We start from the raw sequence: 18,323 nt of genomic DNA on the forward strand, positions 1-18,323 counted from the left end.
TAGAGCAAAACAAGATTTTTAACTTCTACAATCAAACCAGTTATCAGCTAGAACAACATTTTTTATATCAAATTGATCAACCAAGGTATCAGCCAAGGTTTCCATTGGTGTCTCTAAAGTGAATCCAAGTTATGTATGTTAGTTTTATGTTAATTTTGGTGTTTCATGTATCTCCATGCTTTTCAAAAATATCAAAGTAGAATTATTGCAAATGTATATGGATGATGTTAGTCCATACTTTAACCATAAGTCTCTGATTGGCTGTATTTGGTGTCTATGTCAGATCAGTCCTTGAGTGTGAGTCAGTGATGAAAGGTCTTTATGGAATGTTGGGACTGGAGTACCGAGACGTGGACTCGGAGGAGGAAGGAGAAGGGGTCAAGGAACCGCAGGATGTCATTCATATCACAGATGATGATGAGGACGACGGAGATAACATTACTGGCTGTGATGAGGAGGATAATGATCTTTTTGTCATTGATCTGGGAGGTAGGAGACATGCATGTTTATGGAATTTTCTTAAGTGTTGTTAGGGTAAATAATGAAACTTTTTTTTAAATAAAATAAAGTTAAAAAAATCTGTACCATTTTGTGCTCTTGACTCAGGTTTCTCTCTTTGACTTGCAGCTACCAAAGAAACCTTGGAACCAATGGTGAGGATATGAACTGAGAAAATCACACGCATGCCAATATATACTTTTCCATTCTCACTCCCTTTTTTACTTGGTTGGTTGCTTTCTTTCTTTCTTTCTTGCTGGTCTTTCTTTCTTGCTGGTCTTTCTGTCTTTCAGCTTGAAAAGGTGACTTTGGCCATGCAGAAGTCCTCCAGACTTGTTCAGGACTTGGTCCAAATGGTGAAGAAAACTTCCTCTGTCAATGCTGAATCCTCATCAGATATCACCTCCAGACCCTCATCAACCTCAACCCCTGAGATCAGCCCTTTTGAATCTGTCATACCTACACATTCGTCCCCACCAGTTACCCAGACAAACCCCACAGAAAGCCTGGAGCTAACAGACCACTCCTTTGCAGTAATTAAAACTGAATCTCTGTGGCCTTCTAAAATGTCCTTGCTTTCAAGCAATTCTGGAGAGTGTAAAGATATGAGCGGTCATAATTTGGATTCTACAGCAACGATTAAAACTGAACCTCAGTTGACACCGTTAACCTCTTATGAACTGACTTCGCTTCCGAGCGGTTCAAAACAACACGACACTATTGCCAGTCATAACTGTCCATCAATTAAGACTGAAACTCAATTGATGGAAGTGACTCCTTCCATAATGTTTTCAAATCCAAGCAGTTCAGATCAACATGAAAATATCGAAAGTCAGAATTTGCCATCTGTTGCAATGATTAAGACCGAACCTCAATTGACGGCAATGACTTCTTTTGAACTATCGTCAATTCCAAGTAGTTACAAACAATGCAAATTAATTGCGATGGATAATTTGCCGTCCAGGGCAACAATAAAGACTGAACCTCAATTGAATGAAGTAACTCATGAAATGTCTTTGCTTCCAAGCAGTTCAGTATTGACTGAAACAATTGCCAGTTGTAATTTGGATTTCAAGGCAACAATTAAGACTGAAACTCAACTGACAGCATTAACTACTTCCAATGTGTCTTTGCTTCCAATCAAATCAGAAAACCCCGAAACTATAGCCAGTCATAAAGCATATTGCAAAGAAACAATTAAGAATAAACCTCAACTGACAGCAATGCCTCCTTCCATAATGACTTCGCTTCCAAGCACATCAGAACAACCCAAAACTACTGCCAGTCATAATTCAGCATACATAGCAACAAATAATACTGATCCTCAATGGACAGAAATGACCCCTTGTGAAATGTCTTCACCTCCACACAGTTCAGATCAAACCAGTCCTTCAGCCAGTCAGAATTCTGATTCATTAGCAATAAATGAAACTAATCTTCAGTTGTCCGCAACAACTCCTGAAATCTCTTCAGCTCCAAGCAGTTCAGAACAACCCAAAAGAACCATTCAGAATTCAGATTCCACAGCAATTGATAAGACTGATCCTCAATCAACAGGAGCATCTCCTAAAAAGTCTTCACTGCCAGGCAATTCTGAACAACCAAGAACTATGGACGGTGATAAATCGGTTTCTTTGTGCAAGAAGACCAAAAAACGGACAAAAAGGAAGAAATCTGCCATATCCTCTGTGCCCTCATCAAGTGCCACAATAAGGCTGAGATCTTCAACAGCTGCTGGATCCAAAACCAGCTCTCCCAGTTCACAAAATGAAACCCTAAGAACGACATCGTCTGCCGAAAGTAGTGCTGAATTGACTGACATAGAGGAGCCTGAAAGCCCTTCAAACTCTGATGATTCATCTGATCCATCATGGTTCCCTGATTCACCCTCATCCTCAACATCATCTACAAATTCATCTGCTAACAAATCCACCAGCAAAGCAGAGACCGGCTCATTTTCAAGCATCAAAAAACCTGCTGCTTTTACTGAATCTTCAGATGTTATACAAGGTAAGCTTTCCTTTTAGTTTAGGTTTGTCTTTCCTGGATATTGGATCTGCTCCAAAACATAGTGACCTGGCTCCTGCCTACATCTGCAACTGCCTTCTATGGCAGTATCCTTACTAAGTAGAGCCTCATAAGTGACTAATTTGTAATGCTCCACACATTATAGTGACCATGAGGAGGTTACCCCATGTTACTCTACCCTCCCTAGCAACTGGGCCAATTTGGTTGCTTAGGAGACCTGGCTGGAGTCACTCAGCATGCCCTGGATTCAAACTCGTGACTCCAGGGGTGGTAGTCAGCGTCAGTACTCGCTGAGCTACCCAGGCCCCCCTTTTAAAACATTTTAAAAAAAAATGTATTAACACTTTTCAGTATTGAATGGAATTGTAAGATTTATTTACAGTAGTTTTATTCTCAGACACCCAACAACCGATTAGTCAATTGTTGATGTTATCTAGTTAATCTAGATGTTTTCTTTGATATATATATATTTTTAGTTCTGCTATTTTAGCTGCACTACTTTTACTTAGTGTGCTGACAGTGTACAGTGCTTTAGCTGGCGCTACATCAGATGCCTTGTGTATCTACGTGACACGTTGTTATATTTTTGAAGAGGTGTAAGTCAGGCTACGGTGTAGGGTTGTGCTTAGCTACAGCAGTTATGCCGTAACCTGTGCCGTAGCCTGACGTGCACCTCTTCAAAAATGTAACAACACATCGCTTCAGCACAGATGTGATTGGTCTGCTTTGTAAACAGACATTGTCCCTCCGGGATGATAAAAAGATATCTGATGTAGCGTCACATTTTCGCAAAGATTTTTTTCTTTATGCATTATATCATATTGCATTTGGACTTCAGAGCATTGTTTTGTTGGGAATGTCTGCTGTTTTTATGTTCCATTTATGTTTTTTTAAATTAAAAGCGAAAACACAACAAAAAGACATCTATATAACTTATGTACTCTGGGCTTTTTTTCTCTGGGCTTTTACTTGATAAATATTTGGTATGTGAGTGACACAATATTTGTTGTATTCAACTCAAGAACTTTCCGTTCTGTACGATGGTTTGACCATATGTTTGACATGGTGTATTAAATGATTACATTTCATTAGTTATGAAAGCACAACATTTCTAATTTGTCAGCAAATTAAAAAGCAGATGTTCAGATTTGGTTTAATTGTCTATATGCATTATAATGTCCAGCTTATAAGCTTTACAACTACACCCATTTTGTGTTGGTCAAGCGAGTTGTTAGTAGTTTTAGTTTTATTTTTATTTTTTTCATCAAGGAGCATCAAAAGTATGCCAGAATATTTCATTATTATGATTTAAGCGACTCGAGCAGGTATACAGTAAATGCCGTATTTTTTTCTCTCTGCATGGCAGACATGTATTATAAAAAAATATGTGCCTAAATCTCAACATGCTCACATAATTTGAACTCAACATTTTTAATGCTACAATAATTTAACAAATCCTTTTGAATCCTTGAATTGCATTGCTTTTGTTTATTTATTAAATTAATAATTATTTCAGAAATGAAGGCATGTTCTCTGAATATACTAACACTTAGTTGTGTACTCGCAGAACAATGCATAATTATAAATGCAAACCACCCCGTTGGCCACAACATGGAGCCTAGGTTGTAGGTTCGATGCAGAAGTATGAATCGGCCTTTTTATTTTTAATCAACGTTGCAGATTATAAGAGCCTCTAATGTAATCAAAGATGCAAAAGCACATTCACATATATTTTAAATTGCACAGACGGCTTGTGGTTTATATGTGTACTGTGCATAATTTACAGTAAATGTGCATAAATGCAGCCTCTGAAGCACCATCACTACAACCATACACATAAGAGCTTTTTTTAATGCAAGAACACATCTTTTGAAAATGCTCCTTATGAAAATTGTCTAATCGGGGTCTGGTGAACCTGAAAACAGGCTGTATAAGGATTTCTGAAGACCAGTCTTTCGATTAGTGGTTCCAGTGATCCATTTGAAAATCCCTAATGGCTAAGCCCTAATGTCGCTGATCTTCTCAGTTTCCAAGGGTTCAACCAGTGAAGTCGTCTCCAAGGGTTCAACCAGTGAAGTCGTCTCCAAGGGTTCAACCAGTGAAGTCGTCTCCAAGGGTTCAACCAGTGAAGTCGTCTCCAAGGGTTCAACCAGTGAAGCTTCCAATGCTTTATCCAATGAGCCTCCCGAGCCTTCTAAAATTCCTAAAGAGATTGAACTGAAGGTCAGTGCGGAGGTTTTGGGGAAGTGGAATAACAAGACATGGTGTCAAGGAACCATAGAAGAAATCCAGACAACAGGTAAGACAGATCTTTTGACTGTATATTTGTGTTCTCTTAGTTTTCTGTAAGACATTCCAAAGTGACATTCATTAGAAGTCATTTATAATGTGATTTGTATTACTATCGTTTCACGGCAACTCTAATCAGTGTTTCATATCCATTTTATTTATTTGGAATTTAGCCATCTAAGAAGCAGGATAATATATAGTCAGATGGTCTTTATTGCAAAATTAACCCCTACAAGATGATACAAGACCCCTTTGACTGTACAAACATAATTAGCAAGTATAATTCAGTAACAGAAATAAGTAATGTAAATAATGAAATGATGAAAATGTTTTTTTTTATTTTATGTAAATTTCAAAATGGTCAAAGTCAAAAGAAAAGAAAAATGCTCATAATTTACTCACTCTCTTGTCGTTCCATACTCTGATAACTACAGATTTTCCTGAGTACTTCCAGTGAATGGGGATGGAAAAAACTCAAAATAAAAAAAAGCACAATTTAAGTATCATGACGGTGGTACATAGGATAATTTTATGTGACAATCAGACCAAAATTGTAATTGTTATTCACTGAAAATCTTACCCTCAATCATATCTCTGATCACATTTGCTCTTGACCATTAAAATTTACAGGATCGTGATTGGCTATGACATATTCAACAATTAATAACTGCAAATTCGAATCAAAGTCCAAATTTGAGTGTGAATGAAAATAATTGTAATATAGCTCCTAGAAAATGTCACTGCAGCAATCATTTGATCTGTCCATTTTTTTTTTCTTTTAGAGGATGGCAAAAGGTATACGGTGGAATTTAAGAATGGTAAAAAAAGCGTGCTGCCTGCTAATCAAGTGGCCAGTCTGAAGGCTCCTTTGCTCAAAGATCTTTATATTGGCTGCCGTGTTGTGGCCAGCAGCCAAGATGAAGGAAAGACCTGGTTTAAGGGTGCTGTGCTGGCTGAACTTCCTGATCGCAGGAATCGCATGAGGTGAATATATGGTAAAGGGATACTTCACCCAAAAATGGAAAGTCTGTCCTCATTTACTCAGCTCTATGTTATTCAAAATTATTTTTTATTTTTTTCTTCCATCATGTAACATCAAAGGAAATATTTAGCAGAATATCCAGGCTGCTCTTTTCCATACAACAAAAATGAAAAGGAACTGAGCCTGTGAAGCTCTAAAAATTACAAAAAGCACTAGGCCTATCGCAATTTTAAAATAACCGTCTGATCACGGTTATTTGATCTAACCGTGGTTAATTGAGATATCCGCGATTTTTGTGCTACTTCAAATCCCACTGACATTTCAATGCCCAAATAAGGGAATTTAAAGCGAATATATAAATGCCATCAACGGTGTGTTTGTCTCATTCAGTTCCAAGCATCACTGAGCTGCAAATGTCAACCAGAGCAGCTCTTGTCCCGAAGAGCACGTGAAGCGCTTCTCTGATGTGAGCACCGATGCGCCAAACTCACGCACAAATATAAACATTGATCGTGAATGCAAAGCGCTCCAGCTTCACTTGAAATGATGATTTAATGGCAAATATTCCTGGTCACAGCAGGTTCATACATGCAGTGTTTATAACATGCAGTGGCACAGAGGAGGAGGCAAATGCTTACACTATTTCTGTGGAGTGATAAAATGAAATCTCCAAGGTTTTGCTTCATGAGAAACAAGGGCTCGTGGTTTTCATCAAAGAGTGTTAAAATAATGTGTAAAAGTGAAGAAAGTAGGACAGAAATATTTTATTATTGCATAATATAATAAAAATCGATGTATTTTTTTAAATGTATAATATAATATATATGAGTTTAAAAAACAAGTGTAAATGTAAAATTGACCAAAACTAAAGTTGACCAAAAAGAGACATATTTTAAGTATTAAAAACATTATTTTTCATGTCATTCATTCGTTTTTGAAGCCTTAAAGGGATAGTACACCCAAAAATGAAAATTCTCTCATTATTCACTCACCCTCATGATATCTCAAGTGTGTATGACCTTCTTTCTTCACCAGAACACATTTGAAGAAAAATGTAATAATTTCTTAGCTCAGTAAGTCCTAAAAAATGCAAGTGAAAGGAGATTTCTGTTTTGAAGTTCCAAAAAGACAGTCAGCATAAACTTCATCCATACGACACCAGCTGTTAAAATAATGTCTTCTAAAGTGACACAATCGCTTTTGGTGCGAAAAAGATAAATATTAAGTACTTTTTTTAATTCCTAAATCATGCTTCCGGTCGGCAGCGGTACACATGTGTGACGTAATCACATTGGCATTTGAAACGCGCAAGAACTGACGCACGTGCGTCACAGCTGGAAGAGCAGTGCTGTTTACATGTGAGTAGAAGGAACACTGTACAGTAGCTTGGTTGGTTTTGGTTTAGATCTGTTATTATCTGTTTCTTTACTCACAGTGGTGCATTTTTGTGCTTATCCTGGATGTCTCAGCTGAGTGGAGAATGTGAGATTACCTCGGTATCCATGTCAACACGAATACGTCACGAGAGACTACGTGGACTCCACCCTCTCCTGAAGCATTGGATTATAGTTAAAAAGTACTTCAATATTGATATTTTTCACACCAAAAGCGATCGTATCACTTTATAAGACATTACTTAACAGCTGGAGTCGTATCGATGACGTTTATGCTGACTGTCTGTGCTTTTTGGAGCTTCAAAAGAGAAATCACCATTCACTTGCATTTGAAGGACCTACTGAGCTAAGACATGTTTCTATTTTTCTTCAAATGTGTTCTGGTGAAGAAAGAAAGTCATACACACCTGGGATATCATGAGGGTGAGTAAATAATGAGAGAATTTTGGGGCCTGGGTAGCTCGGTGGTAAAGATGCTGGCAACCACCCCAGGAGTTCGCGAGTTCGAAACCCAGGGCATGCTGAGTGACTCCAGCTGGGTCTCCTAAGCAACCAAATTGGCTCAGTTGCTAGGGAGGGTAGAGTCACATGGGGTAACCTCCTTGTGATCGCTATAATGTGGTACACTCTCGGTGGGGCAAATGGTGAGTTGTGCGTGGATGCCGCGGAGGATAGCGTGAAGCCTCAACACGCTCTAGGTCTCCGCGGTAACGCACTCAACAAGCCACGTGATAAGATGCACGGATTGACGCTCTCAGACACGAAAGCAACTGAGATTCGTCCTCTGCCACCTGGATTGAGGCGAGTCACTATGCCACCACGAGGACTTAGAGTGCATTGGGAATTGGGCATGCCAAATTGGCGAGAAAAAATGACTTTTTCTTTTAAATATTTGCTGTGGTCTTAATTTCACTGCTATAGAAGTTTAACCCACTATAGTTTACTTGGTTATAGTTTATGTTTCAAACCCGGGTCCATCAATGGCGTTTTACTAGGGGTAGGTAAAAGTATTGTTTTTCCGATGCATCGCGACCTTCATTTGAAAGATCTCGATATCGATTCTTAAATCCCAAGATCGATCTTTCACTCAATGCGCAACCCTCTACTAAATGAGAGGAAATCACTCGCATGTGCTACCAAATTAAGTGCTATGCAACTAAAGTGAATATATTTGGCAACTGGCTGGTAAATGTTTAAATTTCTATCACCAGTAATTGTGTAGTTTAGTCATTGAAGTGTTCAGCAGCGAGATCCTTTCTCAGCGTGTTGACAGTAAAAGTTGTTCTGTGTAATGTGTGTTCAAGGACGAGATCCACGCAACCATTTATCACTCATTATCATGAATACTGTCTCTTTTAATACCCTTTCTGTTCTTTACAGTCAGTTGTTGATCAAAAACAACTACAAAAAAAACATTTAATTCTAATCATGCCTCGCAAAGGTGAGGTAAAGCCATTCGAGTCCTCTCTAGTTAACGTGCTTTAAAGCGTTGTTTACAGAAATTAGTTTTTGTTTTAAAGAGACTGTACCGGTTTTAGCATGTCTTCAACAAATCAATGTAAATACTTGCAAATAGTACAAATTATGCAATTTAACAATAAATATGTAGCAAAAATAATATATGAAATATAATATCTTATTTATTGATTGAATATATTTGTTCATTTTTAAAAAGCCAAAATGTGACCAAAATGATGAAAAGTTAATAAAATATAATTTGTAAAATTAATATTTTCCTAATTAACCTAGTTAAAAGGTCCCCTGCATAATTATCAGCATTAGCTGGGAGATAATTTATTTTATATGTAAGCAAAAGGGACATTATAACTGAAATAAACCCATATGAATCGATATTGAATCGGAATCGAATTGAATCGGAAAATCTGTATCAGTACCCAGCCCTACGTTTGATGTCATGACATTATTGACATTGTAACTGCAAGGCCTGAATGTGTGCAAGCACAATTACATTTGAGGTACTTTGGAGGGGAAATGTTTTTTAACTTTTAGTGAACTACTGTAGGCTATCTCTTATGTTTGTTGAAGTTTAAAGCTTTGTTGAAAGCTGTTGGTGTTTTAACTCTGTGCCGTATGTTATTTTAATGTTGTGGGTGATAACAGTATATAAATTAGAAAGTTTTTCTAATACTTTGCTAAACCTTTCAGGTTCATGGTGTTTTATGATGATGGCCAAGTAGCTTATCTCGCACTGCCTGACCTTCATATTGTCTGCAAACAAAGTAAGAAATTCTCTCTCTCTGTTTGTTCTTTTAGTTGAGGTTCAGTTATTTTTTTTCCATTTCCTTTTTTCTTCTTCTTCAGCTGTATCTAAAGATACAATAGCTATACCATCAGTGAATCTGAACATGCAAAACGAATAACAGACATTGTGTTTTTGATTGGCTAAACAACAAAATGTTGGCCATGTTGTGCATGCTAGAGTATTTTTTCCTGTTTAAAGAGAGGGTTGTGATTTCTGAGGACACTGTCAGGTAATTTATATGTAGGGATTTCAAAAAGTATAGCTTAAATAACCTTTGAATGAAAAGAACTGAACACAAATGAAAGGGTGGGGTGTTAGAATTGCACTCCAGAAAGGCAGCGGGTGTGTATTTGGACCTGATATGGCAATGGATGATATTTTTAATAGTGGTCGAAGTGAAAATAGGGCTGCATTTTTTTGTGGCCTTTGGGGGATGAGCAATGCAAAAGCATTCTGAATAAGATTGTTTTGTGTGTGTCTTTTTTTAAATTATTATTATTATTATTTTGTATTATCTGGTCATGTTTTTCCAATTAGATGATACAATCTATATTTTGTACACCCATAACATTGTTCTGTCACTTTTTTTTTTTTGCAGTAAAAAGGGTATGGAAGGACATTGAGGATGAGACTGTTCAATTGGAGGTGAAGGAATATCTCTATTTATTTCCAAATCCCATTGCCGTTGTGCTTCGCGTGGGGCAGGACACTAAGGCGGAGCGGAATGGCAGGTTTGAGCCCTGCACTGTGCTCCAAATGGATGGCAGTCTGATCCAGATCTGCTTTAAGGTAAAACGGGGTCTGCTGCTAGTTGAGGCTGATCATTATAATCCTTGATGTTGGGTCATTTTGATGTTAATAAATGTGTCTCTGTTTCAGGGGGACAAGCAAAAAGAATGGGTGTATAAAGGCTCAGACAAGTTGGAGCACATTGTTAATATCAAGAAGCGTCTGTCTCAAAAAATACAACCCGCTAAACCAGGTAGTCTTTTTGTGCTTGTTGGTGTGGATTTTGAATGTGAATTTATGTTGTTTTTTTATGCACACTATGATAATGATAACAAACCTTATTATTATGTTTCACCTTTTAAAGGTATCTCCTCAAAGTGCTTTACAGAGTAAAAACAAAATGCAAAGCCATATTGGGAAAAAAAAAATAGGCTACATCATTGTTCCATATATGTTTTTTGTTTTGCAGTAAGTACTGTGCCTCAGCACAGTACAACTTCCCCTTCGACAACAGTTACCTCAGCAACTGCTACTATAACAGCTGTGACCTCAACAACGATCTCTTCCATTCATTTAACCCATCAAGCTAATGTCGCAGTCACCAAAACACCATCTATTACCGCTCAAAATACCACATCAACTGTGACTCCCAAAAGTGTGACACAACAAGCTGATACCACAGTCACCAAAACACCATCTGTTAACCCTCAAAATCCCACATCAGCCACTTACCAGCCTAAAATCGTCCTGCAGAGATTGGCAATGCCCTCGTCCATGGTAGCAAAGGCTAATATGCAAACAACAGTGTCTTTAAGGTGAGTTCCATATATATATATATATATATATATATATATATATATATATATATATATATATATATATATATATATATATATATATATACACACACACACACACAGTACTGTGCAAAAGTCTTAGGCACATAAGATGTTCCACAAAAGCATTTGTCTTAAGATGGTTATTTTTATCTCCAGCTTTAGTGTGTCAATAGGAAATATAAATGTTAGACTCCCAAACATTACTTTTGCAAATAGAAAAGATTTGAATAGAAGAACAGGGAGCCCTGCAACAGATGTCATGGCCCCCACAAAGCCCCCCACTGAACATCATGTCAGTCTGAGATTACATAAATAGACAGAAGCAATTGAGACAGCCTAAATAGATAGAAGAACTGTGGTGAATTCTCCAAGAAGCTTGGAACATCCTATCTGCCAACAACCAAAACTGTGTCCAGGTGTACCTAGGAGAATTGGTGCTGTTTTGAAGGCAAAGGTGGTCACACCGAATATTGATTTAGCTTTTTTATGTTTACTGGACTTTGTATGACATAAAGTGATAAATGAAAACTATTTATTTCATTATTTTTGAAGACATCCTCACTATGCAACATTTTCACAAGTGCCTAAAACTTTTGCATAGTACTGTGTGTGTGTGTGTGTGTGTGTGTGTGTGTGTGTGTGTGTTTATGTTTATATATATATATATATATATATATATATATATATATATATATATATATATATATATATACAGTGGTGTGAAAAAGTGTTTGCCCCCTTCCTGATTTCTTATTGTTTTGCATGTTTGTCACACTTAAATGTTTCAGATCATCAAACAAGTTTAAATATTAGTCAAATATAACACAAGTAAACACAAAATGCAGTTTTTAAATGAAGGTTGTTATTATTAAGGGAAAACAAAATCCAAACCTACATGGCCCTGTGTGAAAAAGTGTTTGCCCCACCTGTTAAAACATAACTTAACTGTGGTTTATCACACCTGAGTTCAATTATCTAGCCACACCCAGGCCTGATTACTGCCACACCTGTTCTCAATCAAGAAATCACTTAAATAGGACCTGCCTGACAAAGTGAAGTAGACCAAAAGATCGTCAAAAGCTAGACATCATGCCGAGATCCAAAGAAATTCAGGAACAAATGAGAAAGAAAGTAATTGAGAAAAGGTTATAAAGCCATTTCTAAAGCTTTGGGACTCCAGAGAACCACAGTGAGAGCCATTATCCACAAATGGCGAAAACATGGAACAGTGGTGAACCTTCCCAGAAGTAGGCCGGCCGACCAAAATTACACCAAGAGCGCAGCGACGACTCATCCAAGAGGTCACAAAAGACCCCACAACAACATCCAAAGAACTGCAGACCTCACTTGCCTCAGTTAAGGTCAGTGTTCATGACTCCACCATAAGAAAGAGACTGGGCAAAAATGGCCTGCATGGCAGAGTTCCAAGACGAAAACCACTGCTGAGCAAAAAGAACATTAAGGCTCGTCTCATTTTTGCCAGAAAACATCTTGATGATCCCCAAGGCTTTTGGGAAAATACTCTGTGGACTGACGAGCCAAAAGTTGAACTTTTTGGAAGGTGTGTGTCCCAATACATCTGGCGTAAAAGTAACACCGCATTTCAGAAAAAGAACATCATACCAACAGTAAAATATGGTGGTGGTAGTGTGATGGTCTGGGGCTGTTTTGCTGCTTCAGGACCTGGAAGACTTGCTGTGATAAATGGAACCATGAATTCTGCTGTCTACCAAAAATCCTGAAGGAGAATGTCCGGCCATCTGTTCGTGACCTCAAGCTGAAGCGAACTTGGGTTCTGCAGCAGGACAATGATCCAAAACACACCAGCAAGTCCACCTCTGAATGGCTGAAGAAAAACAAAATGAAGACTTTGGAGTGGCCTAGTCAAAGTCCTGACCTGAATCCTATTGAGATGCTGTGGCATGACCTTAAAAAGGCAGTTCATGCTCGATAACCCTACAATGTGGCTGAATTACAACAATTCTGCAAAGATGAGTGGGCCAAAATTCCTCCACAGCGCAGTAAAAGACTCATTGCAAGTTATCGCAAATGCTTCATTGCAGTTGTTGCTGCTAAGGGTGGCCCAACCAGTTATTAGGTTTAGGGGCAATCACTTTTTCACACAGGGCCATGTAGGTTTGGATTTTGTTTTCCCTTAATAATAACAACCTTCATTTAAAAACTGCATTTTGTGTTTACTTGTGTTATCTTTGACTAATATTTAAACTTGTTTGATGATCTGAAACATTTAAGTGTGACAAACATGCAAAACAATAAGAAATCAGGAAGGGGGCAAACACTTTTTCACACCACTGTATATATATATATATATATATATATATATATATATTTCTCACAACAGTTATACAGAGCAGTTATCTGAGTTACCGTGGACTTTGTCAGTTCTAACCAGTCTGGCCATTCTCGGTTGACCTCTCTCATCAACTAGGCGTTTCCGTCTGCAGACCTGCCGCTCACTGGATGTTTTTTGTTTTTGGCACCATTCGGTGTAAATTCTAGAGACTGTTGTGTGTGAAAATCCCAGGAGATCAGCAGTTACAGAAATACTCAAACCAGCCCATGTGGCACCAACAATCATGCAATGCTCCAAATCACTGAGAACCCATTTTTTCCCCATTCTTATGGTTGATGTGAACAATAACTGAAGCTCCTGACCCGTATCTGCATGATTTTATGCACTGTACTATTTTATGCACTGCACTGCTGCCACACAATTGGCTGATTAAATAATCGCATGGATGATTGTTGGTGCCAGACGGGCTGGTTTGAGTATTTCTGTAACTGCTGATCTCCTGGGATTTTCATGCACAACAGTCTCTATAATTTCTCAGAATGGTGCCAAAAACAAAAAACATCCAGTGAGCGGCAGTTCTGTCGCTGGAAATGCCTTGTTGATGAGAGAGGTCAGCAGAGACTGGCCAGACTAGTTCGAACTGACAAAGTCTATGGTAACTCAGATAACCGCTCTGTACATTTGTGGTGAGAAGAATTGCATCTCAGAATGGTGTGCTTATGGGTTGGTGCAGTTTTGGCAGCACGAGGGGGACCACACAGTGTGTGTGTGTGTGTGTGTATGTATGTATGTATGTATCAAATCAAATCAAATCACTTTATTGTCACACAGCCATATACACAAGTGCAATGGTGTGTGAAATTCTTGGGTGCAGTTCCAATCAACATAGCAGTCGTGACAGTGATGAGACATATACCAATTTACAATAACATCAAATTAACAGCACAATTTAAACATCTGTTATACACATAATTACACTCAACAATATACAAATAATAACATACACTCTACAGTATACAATACGCTGTTTTTGTTTTTGTTTTTTGTTTTTTTGTTTTTTTTTTTACTATATAGATACACATTATTCAATAAAAATTAAAATATATATAAAAAAAAAAAAGTATATATTTATAGAATGTACAGTATTGTACTGTATTGACATTCAGGCTGTCGGTTGATAGTCAGTTGTTAAGAGAGACATAATATAATAATAATATAATTTATGACAGTCCGGTGTGAGATATAAGAGTAAGGGTAATAAAGTGCGGTGCTGATGTATATTGATCATGAGAGATCAAGAGTTCAGAAGTCTGATTGCTTGGGGGAAGAAGCTGTCATGGAGTCGGCTGGTGCGGGTCCTGATGCTGCGATACCGCCTACCTGATGGTAGCAGTAAGAACAGCCCATGGCTCGGGTGGCTGGAGTCTCTGATGATCCTCCGAGCTTTTTTCACACACCGCCTTGTATATATTTCCTGGAGGGAGGGAAGCTCACCTCCGATGATGTGTTTGGCAGTTCGCACCACCCTTTGCAGTGCTTTGCGGTTGTGGGCGGTGCTATTGCCGTACCAGGCGGAGATAAAGCCAGTCAGGATGCTCTCCACAGTGCAGGTGTAGAACCGTGTGAGGATGTGGCGGTTCATTCCAAACTTCCTCAGCCGTCTCAGGAAGAAGAGGCGCTGATGAGTATGTGTGTGTGTATGTATATATATATATGTATATGTATCAGCATTTTTTTTTATTTAGTTAATGGTTAAGTTGTGTACACTCACGTGTATTCAAGGTGCAATGGAATTATTTAATACCTATTTCTTGATGGTTACACAACATTAAGCCATGCCATGTTTGTTTTTTTAATGCTGTTAGAACTTCTGATATTTTGCTGACCAGATATTGAGTGGCTTGCCAATGTTTCAGAGGTCTTCTAATACAGAAAAGAAGAGTAAGCCAGACCAAGTGCTCGTGGGGAAAAGTTAATGATGTCGATCATGTAGCGTAGCTCTTCTGAATCTTAACCCAAAGTTCTGTCTGTGAGTTATACCTAAAGAACAATAGTGTTAGGACCTCCATAAAAGGACCCAGAGGCAACTGATACAATGATTATCCTTTGATCAACTTGATTTCTCTTAGTTTATGGCCCCTTTGTTTCACACCTTTACATACAGAGATGCAACTGTTACAAAGGTTCTCCATTGATCAATTGTTGGTTTCTAAGTTTAAGGCATCTTTGCTTCACACGGATGCAACTGTTACATTGTAGAAATGATCAAAGACTACAGATAATTATCATACAAAATCCTTCAATGATATAAATGCTTTTCAAAAATGTTATAATAAAAATAATATGGACACACACACTCACCGGCCACTTTATTAGGTACACCTGTACATCTACATATTCATGCAATTATCTAATCAGCCAATTGTGTGGCAGCAGTGCAGTGTATAAAATCATGTAGATATGGGTCAGGAGCTTCAGTTAATGTTCACATCAACCATCAGAATGGGGGAAAAATGTGATCTCAGTGATTTAGACCATGGCATGATTGTTGGTGCCAGACGGGCTGGTTTGAGTATTTCTGTAACTGCTGTTCTCCTGGGATTTTCACTTGCAACAATCTCTAGAGTGTAAAGAGAATGGTGCGAAAAACAAAATAACCAATGAGCGGCAGTTCTGTGGACAGAAACTCCTTGTTGATGACAGAGGTCAATGGAGAATGGCCAGACTGGTTCGAGCTGACAGAAAGGCTACGGTAACTCAGATAACCCCTCTGTACAATTGTAGTGAGCAGAAAAGCATCTCAGAATACACAACATGTCGCACCTAGAGGCGGATGGGCTACAACAGCAGAAGACCACGTTGGGTTCCACTTCTGTCAGTCTACTGTCCTGTTTTGGTGAGCCTGTGCCCACTGCAGCCTCAATTTCCTGTTCTTAGCTGACAGTAGTGGTACCCAGAGGGGTCTTCTGCTGCTGTAGCTAATCCACCTCAATGTTTGACGTGTTGTACGTTCAGAAATGCTTTTCTGCATAGCACTGTTGTAATGTGGTTATTTGGGTTACTGTCGCCTTCCTGTCAGCTTGGAGCAGTCTGGTCATTCTCCTCTGACCTCTTTCATTAACATGCCGTTTTCGCCCACAGAACTGCCGCGCGCTGGATGTTTTTTGTTTTTCGCGCCATTCTCTTTACACTCTGGAGACTGTTGTGCATGAAAATCCCAGGCGATCAGCAGTTAAAGAAACACACAAACCAGCCCATCTGGCACCAACAATCATGCCACGGTCAAAATCACTGAGTTAAATTTTTTTCTGATGGTCGATGTGAATATTAACTGAAGCTCCTGACCCGTATCTGCATGATTTTATGCATTGCACTGCTGCCACACGATTGACTGATTAGATAATCTAATAAGTAGGTGTACAGGTGTTCCTAATAAAATGCTCAATGCTCATTGAATGCATGTTCTGTGTGTTCTAGTAGACTTCTCTCTGAAACACTTAAAAAATGCCAAGATCATGCAAATATAATTGATGAGTTTTCCTGTTCATTGTGGGTTTTGTAGATTTGACACTAAATCCCACAGTTGAATTAATCCCACAATTATTTTTTTTACTAATTTGCATTTCAGTTTCAGATTTAGCAGCACTCTATATAGGATATAAGTTTTAGCATCTTACTGACTAAATGTATAGAGTACCCACCTCCACCACCTCATATTTTTTGCTCTGTATTCCAGAAGTGCGAAACGACCAGCCGCTTATGAAGAAGAGGAGCATATGTCAGAGAAAGACCAGTCCAAGTCTGCATACATATATCATCGCTGCTGTCCAGCATGTTTGGATGGGGTGAGACCATCAATAATTGACATGCATTATGGTCAGAACCCACTTCTTATCCCGTTGCTTTTTAAGTTTCGTCGAATGACTGCTCGGAGGCGCCTCGATGGAAAGGTGGGTGGCATTTTTGAGAAAGTTGTTTATATTTGTTGTATTTCTGTATAGCAACCACACATTATTTCAGTGTTCCTAGTTGGGCTGTCAAATTAAATTAAAAAAAATACAAACATTAGCCTAATTTAAGAAAAAAAGCACATTCGAATGCTAAAACTGTTCATTCAAATTTTGGATGTGTGCCTAGCACTGGCAATGACTTCAGACAGATCACTTTCTTGTGCTAAAAAAGACTAGATGCAGCACAACAAATACAGTTTTACAGAAAGCAGGTGTCTCGATGTTTTAAAGGTTGAAGAAGTTCTTTTTTAACTTGACACGGCATCTAAAACATACAGCACTCCTACATGAGACGTTGAATAAACAATGAAACATGGCAAAACAATAAAAACATTCGTCTAGCTAGCGCGTGCTTGCAAAATAAAATACCAACGGTAAACTGGATGGACGCAAAAGCGTTTGGTGTGAACAGCCCCTTAGGTGGAGGTCTTTGGCTGTCTTGCTCTTATCAGTGTTTCTCAGATTAAGCAATGGGGTTTTTTTATGCTTTGTCAGGAAAGGAGTTCAATTTGGAAATGTGTGTCTTGAGATCCTTGCATTCTGTTCCAATCTGTAGTGTTCTGTCTGTTTAAACAGTCCCTGGGCTCAGAGTCTGAGCTGCTTCACCAACCAGTTCAGCCAAATAGCACTGCTATCTGGGAATATTACTACCATACATACAACTGTATGAATAACATGGTGGTATCATTGTTATTATAAAGCTTTAGTCTGGGGTTGTATACTGTGGGACCAGTGCAAGTGCAACACAGTGTTTACATAGAACTTTTTAAGTTTTTTTTTCCTGCCTCGTTTGACTTTTTACTTTACATTTGTATGAACCAACTAAAACGTATATATTTATTTTTTATTCTATGCACATTAGTTTAAAATGAAAGGCTTTTTTGTAACAGCCAGGAATACAGTTTGGTAATATTTAAGGTACAAATTTAGGTTCTCAGCTAGGGGTGTAAATCGGATGTTTCATCACGATACGATCT

The 18,323-nt window shown here is 38.3% G+C and overlaps 1 protein-coding gene across 2 annotated transcripts in view; it reads left to right on the forward strand.

The window, feature by feature from the left end:
• LOC127420967 (histone-lysine N-methyltransferase SETDB1-A-like) overlaps nucleotides 1-18,323 on the forward strand; it is a 41,919-nt gene that overhangs the window by 13,783 nt on the left and 9,813 nt on the right. For both annotated transcript variants that reach the window (XM_051663625.1, XM_051663624.1), the window contains 10 exons: nucleotides 284-489; nucleotides 628-653; nucleotides 792-2,508; nucleotides 4,553-4,825; nucleotides 5,598-5,799; nucleotides 9,358-9,431; nucleotides 10,053-10,243; nucleotides 10,334-10,436; nucleotides 10,653-10,998; nucleotides 17,073-17,286. In XM_051663625.1, the coding sequence (XP_051519585.1) occupies nucleotides 284-489; nucleotides 628-653; nucleotides 792-2,508; nucleotides 4,553-4,825; nucleotides 5,598-5,799; nucleotides 9,358-9,431; nucleotides 10,053-10,243; nucleotides 10,334-10,436; nucleotides 10,653-10,998; nucleotides 17,073-17,286 (3,352 nt within the window). The remainder of the gene's footprint in view (nucleotides 1-283; nucleotides 490-627; nucleotides 654-791; nucleotides 2,509-4,552; nucleotides 4,826-5,597; nucleotides 5,800-9,357; nucleotides 9,432-10,052; nucleotides 10,244-10,333; nucleotides 10,437-10,652; nucleotides 10,999-17,072; nucleotides 17,287-18,323) is intronic.

This window comes from Myxocyprinus asiaticus, chromosome 30 (assembly GCF_019703515.2).
Source record: "Myxocyprinus asiaticus isolate MX2 ecotype Aquarium Trade chromosome 30, UBuf_Myxa_2, whole genome shotgun sequence".
Taxonomy (NCBI): domain Eukaryota; kingdom Metazoa; phylum Chordata; class Actinopteri; order Cypriniformes; family Catostomidae; genus Myxocyprinus; species Myxocyprinus asiaticus.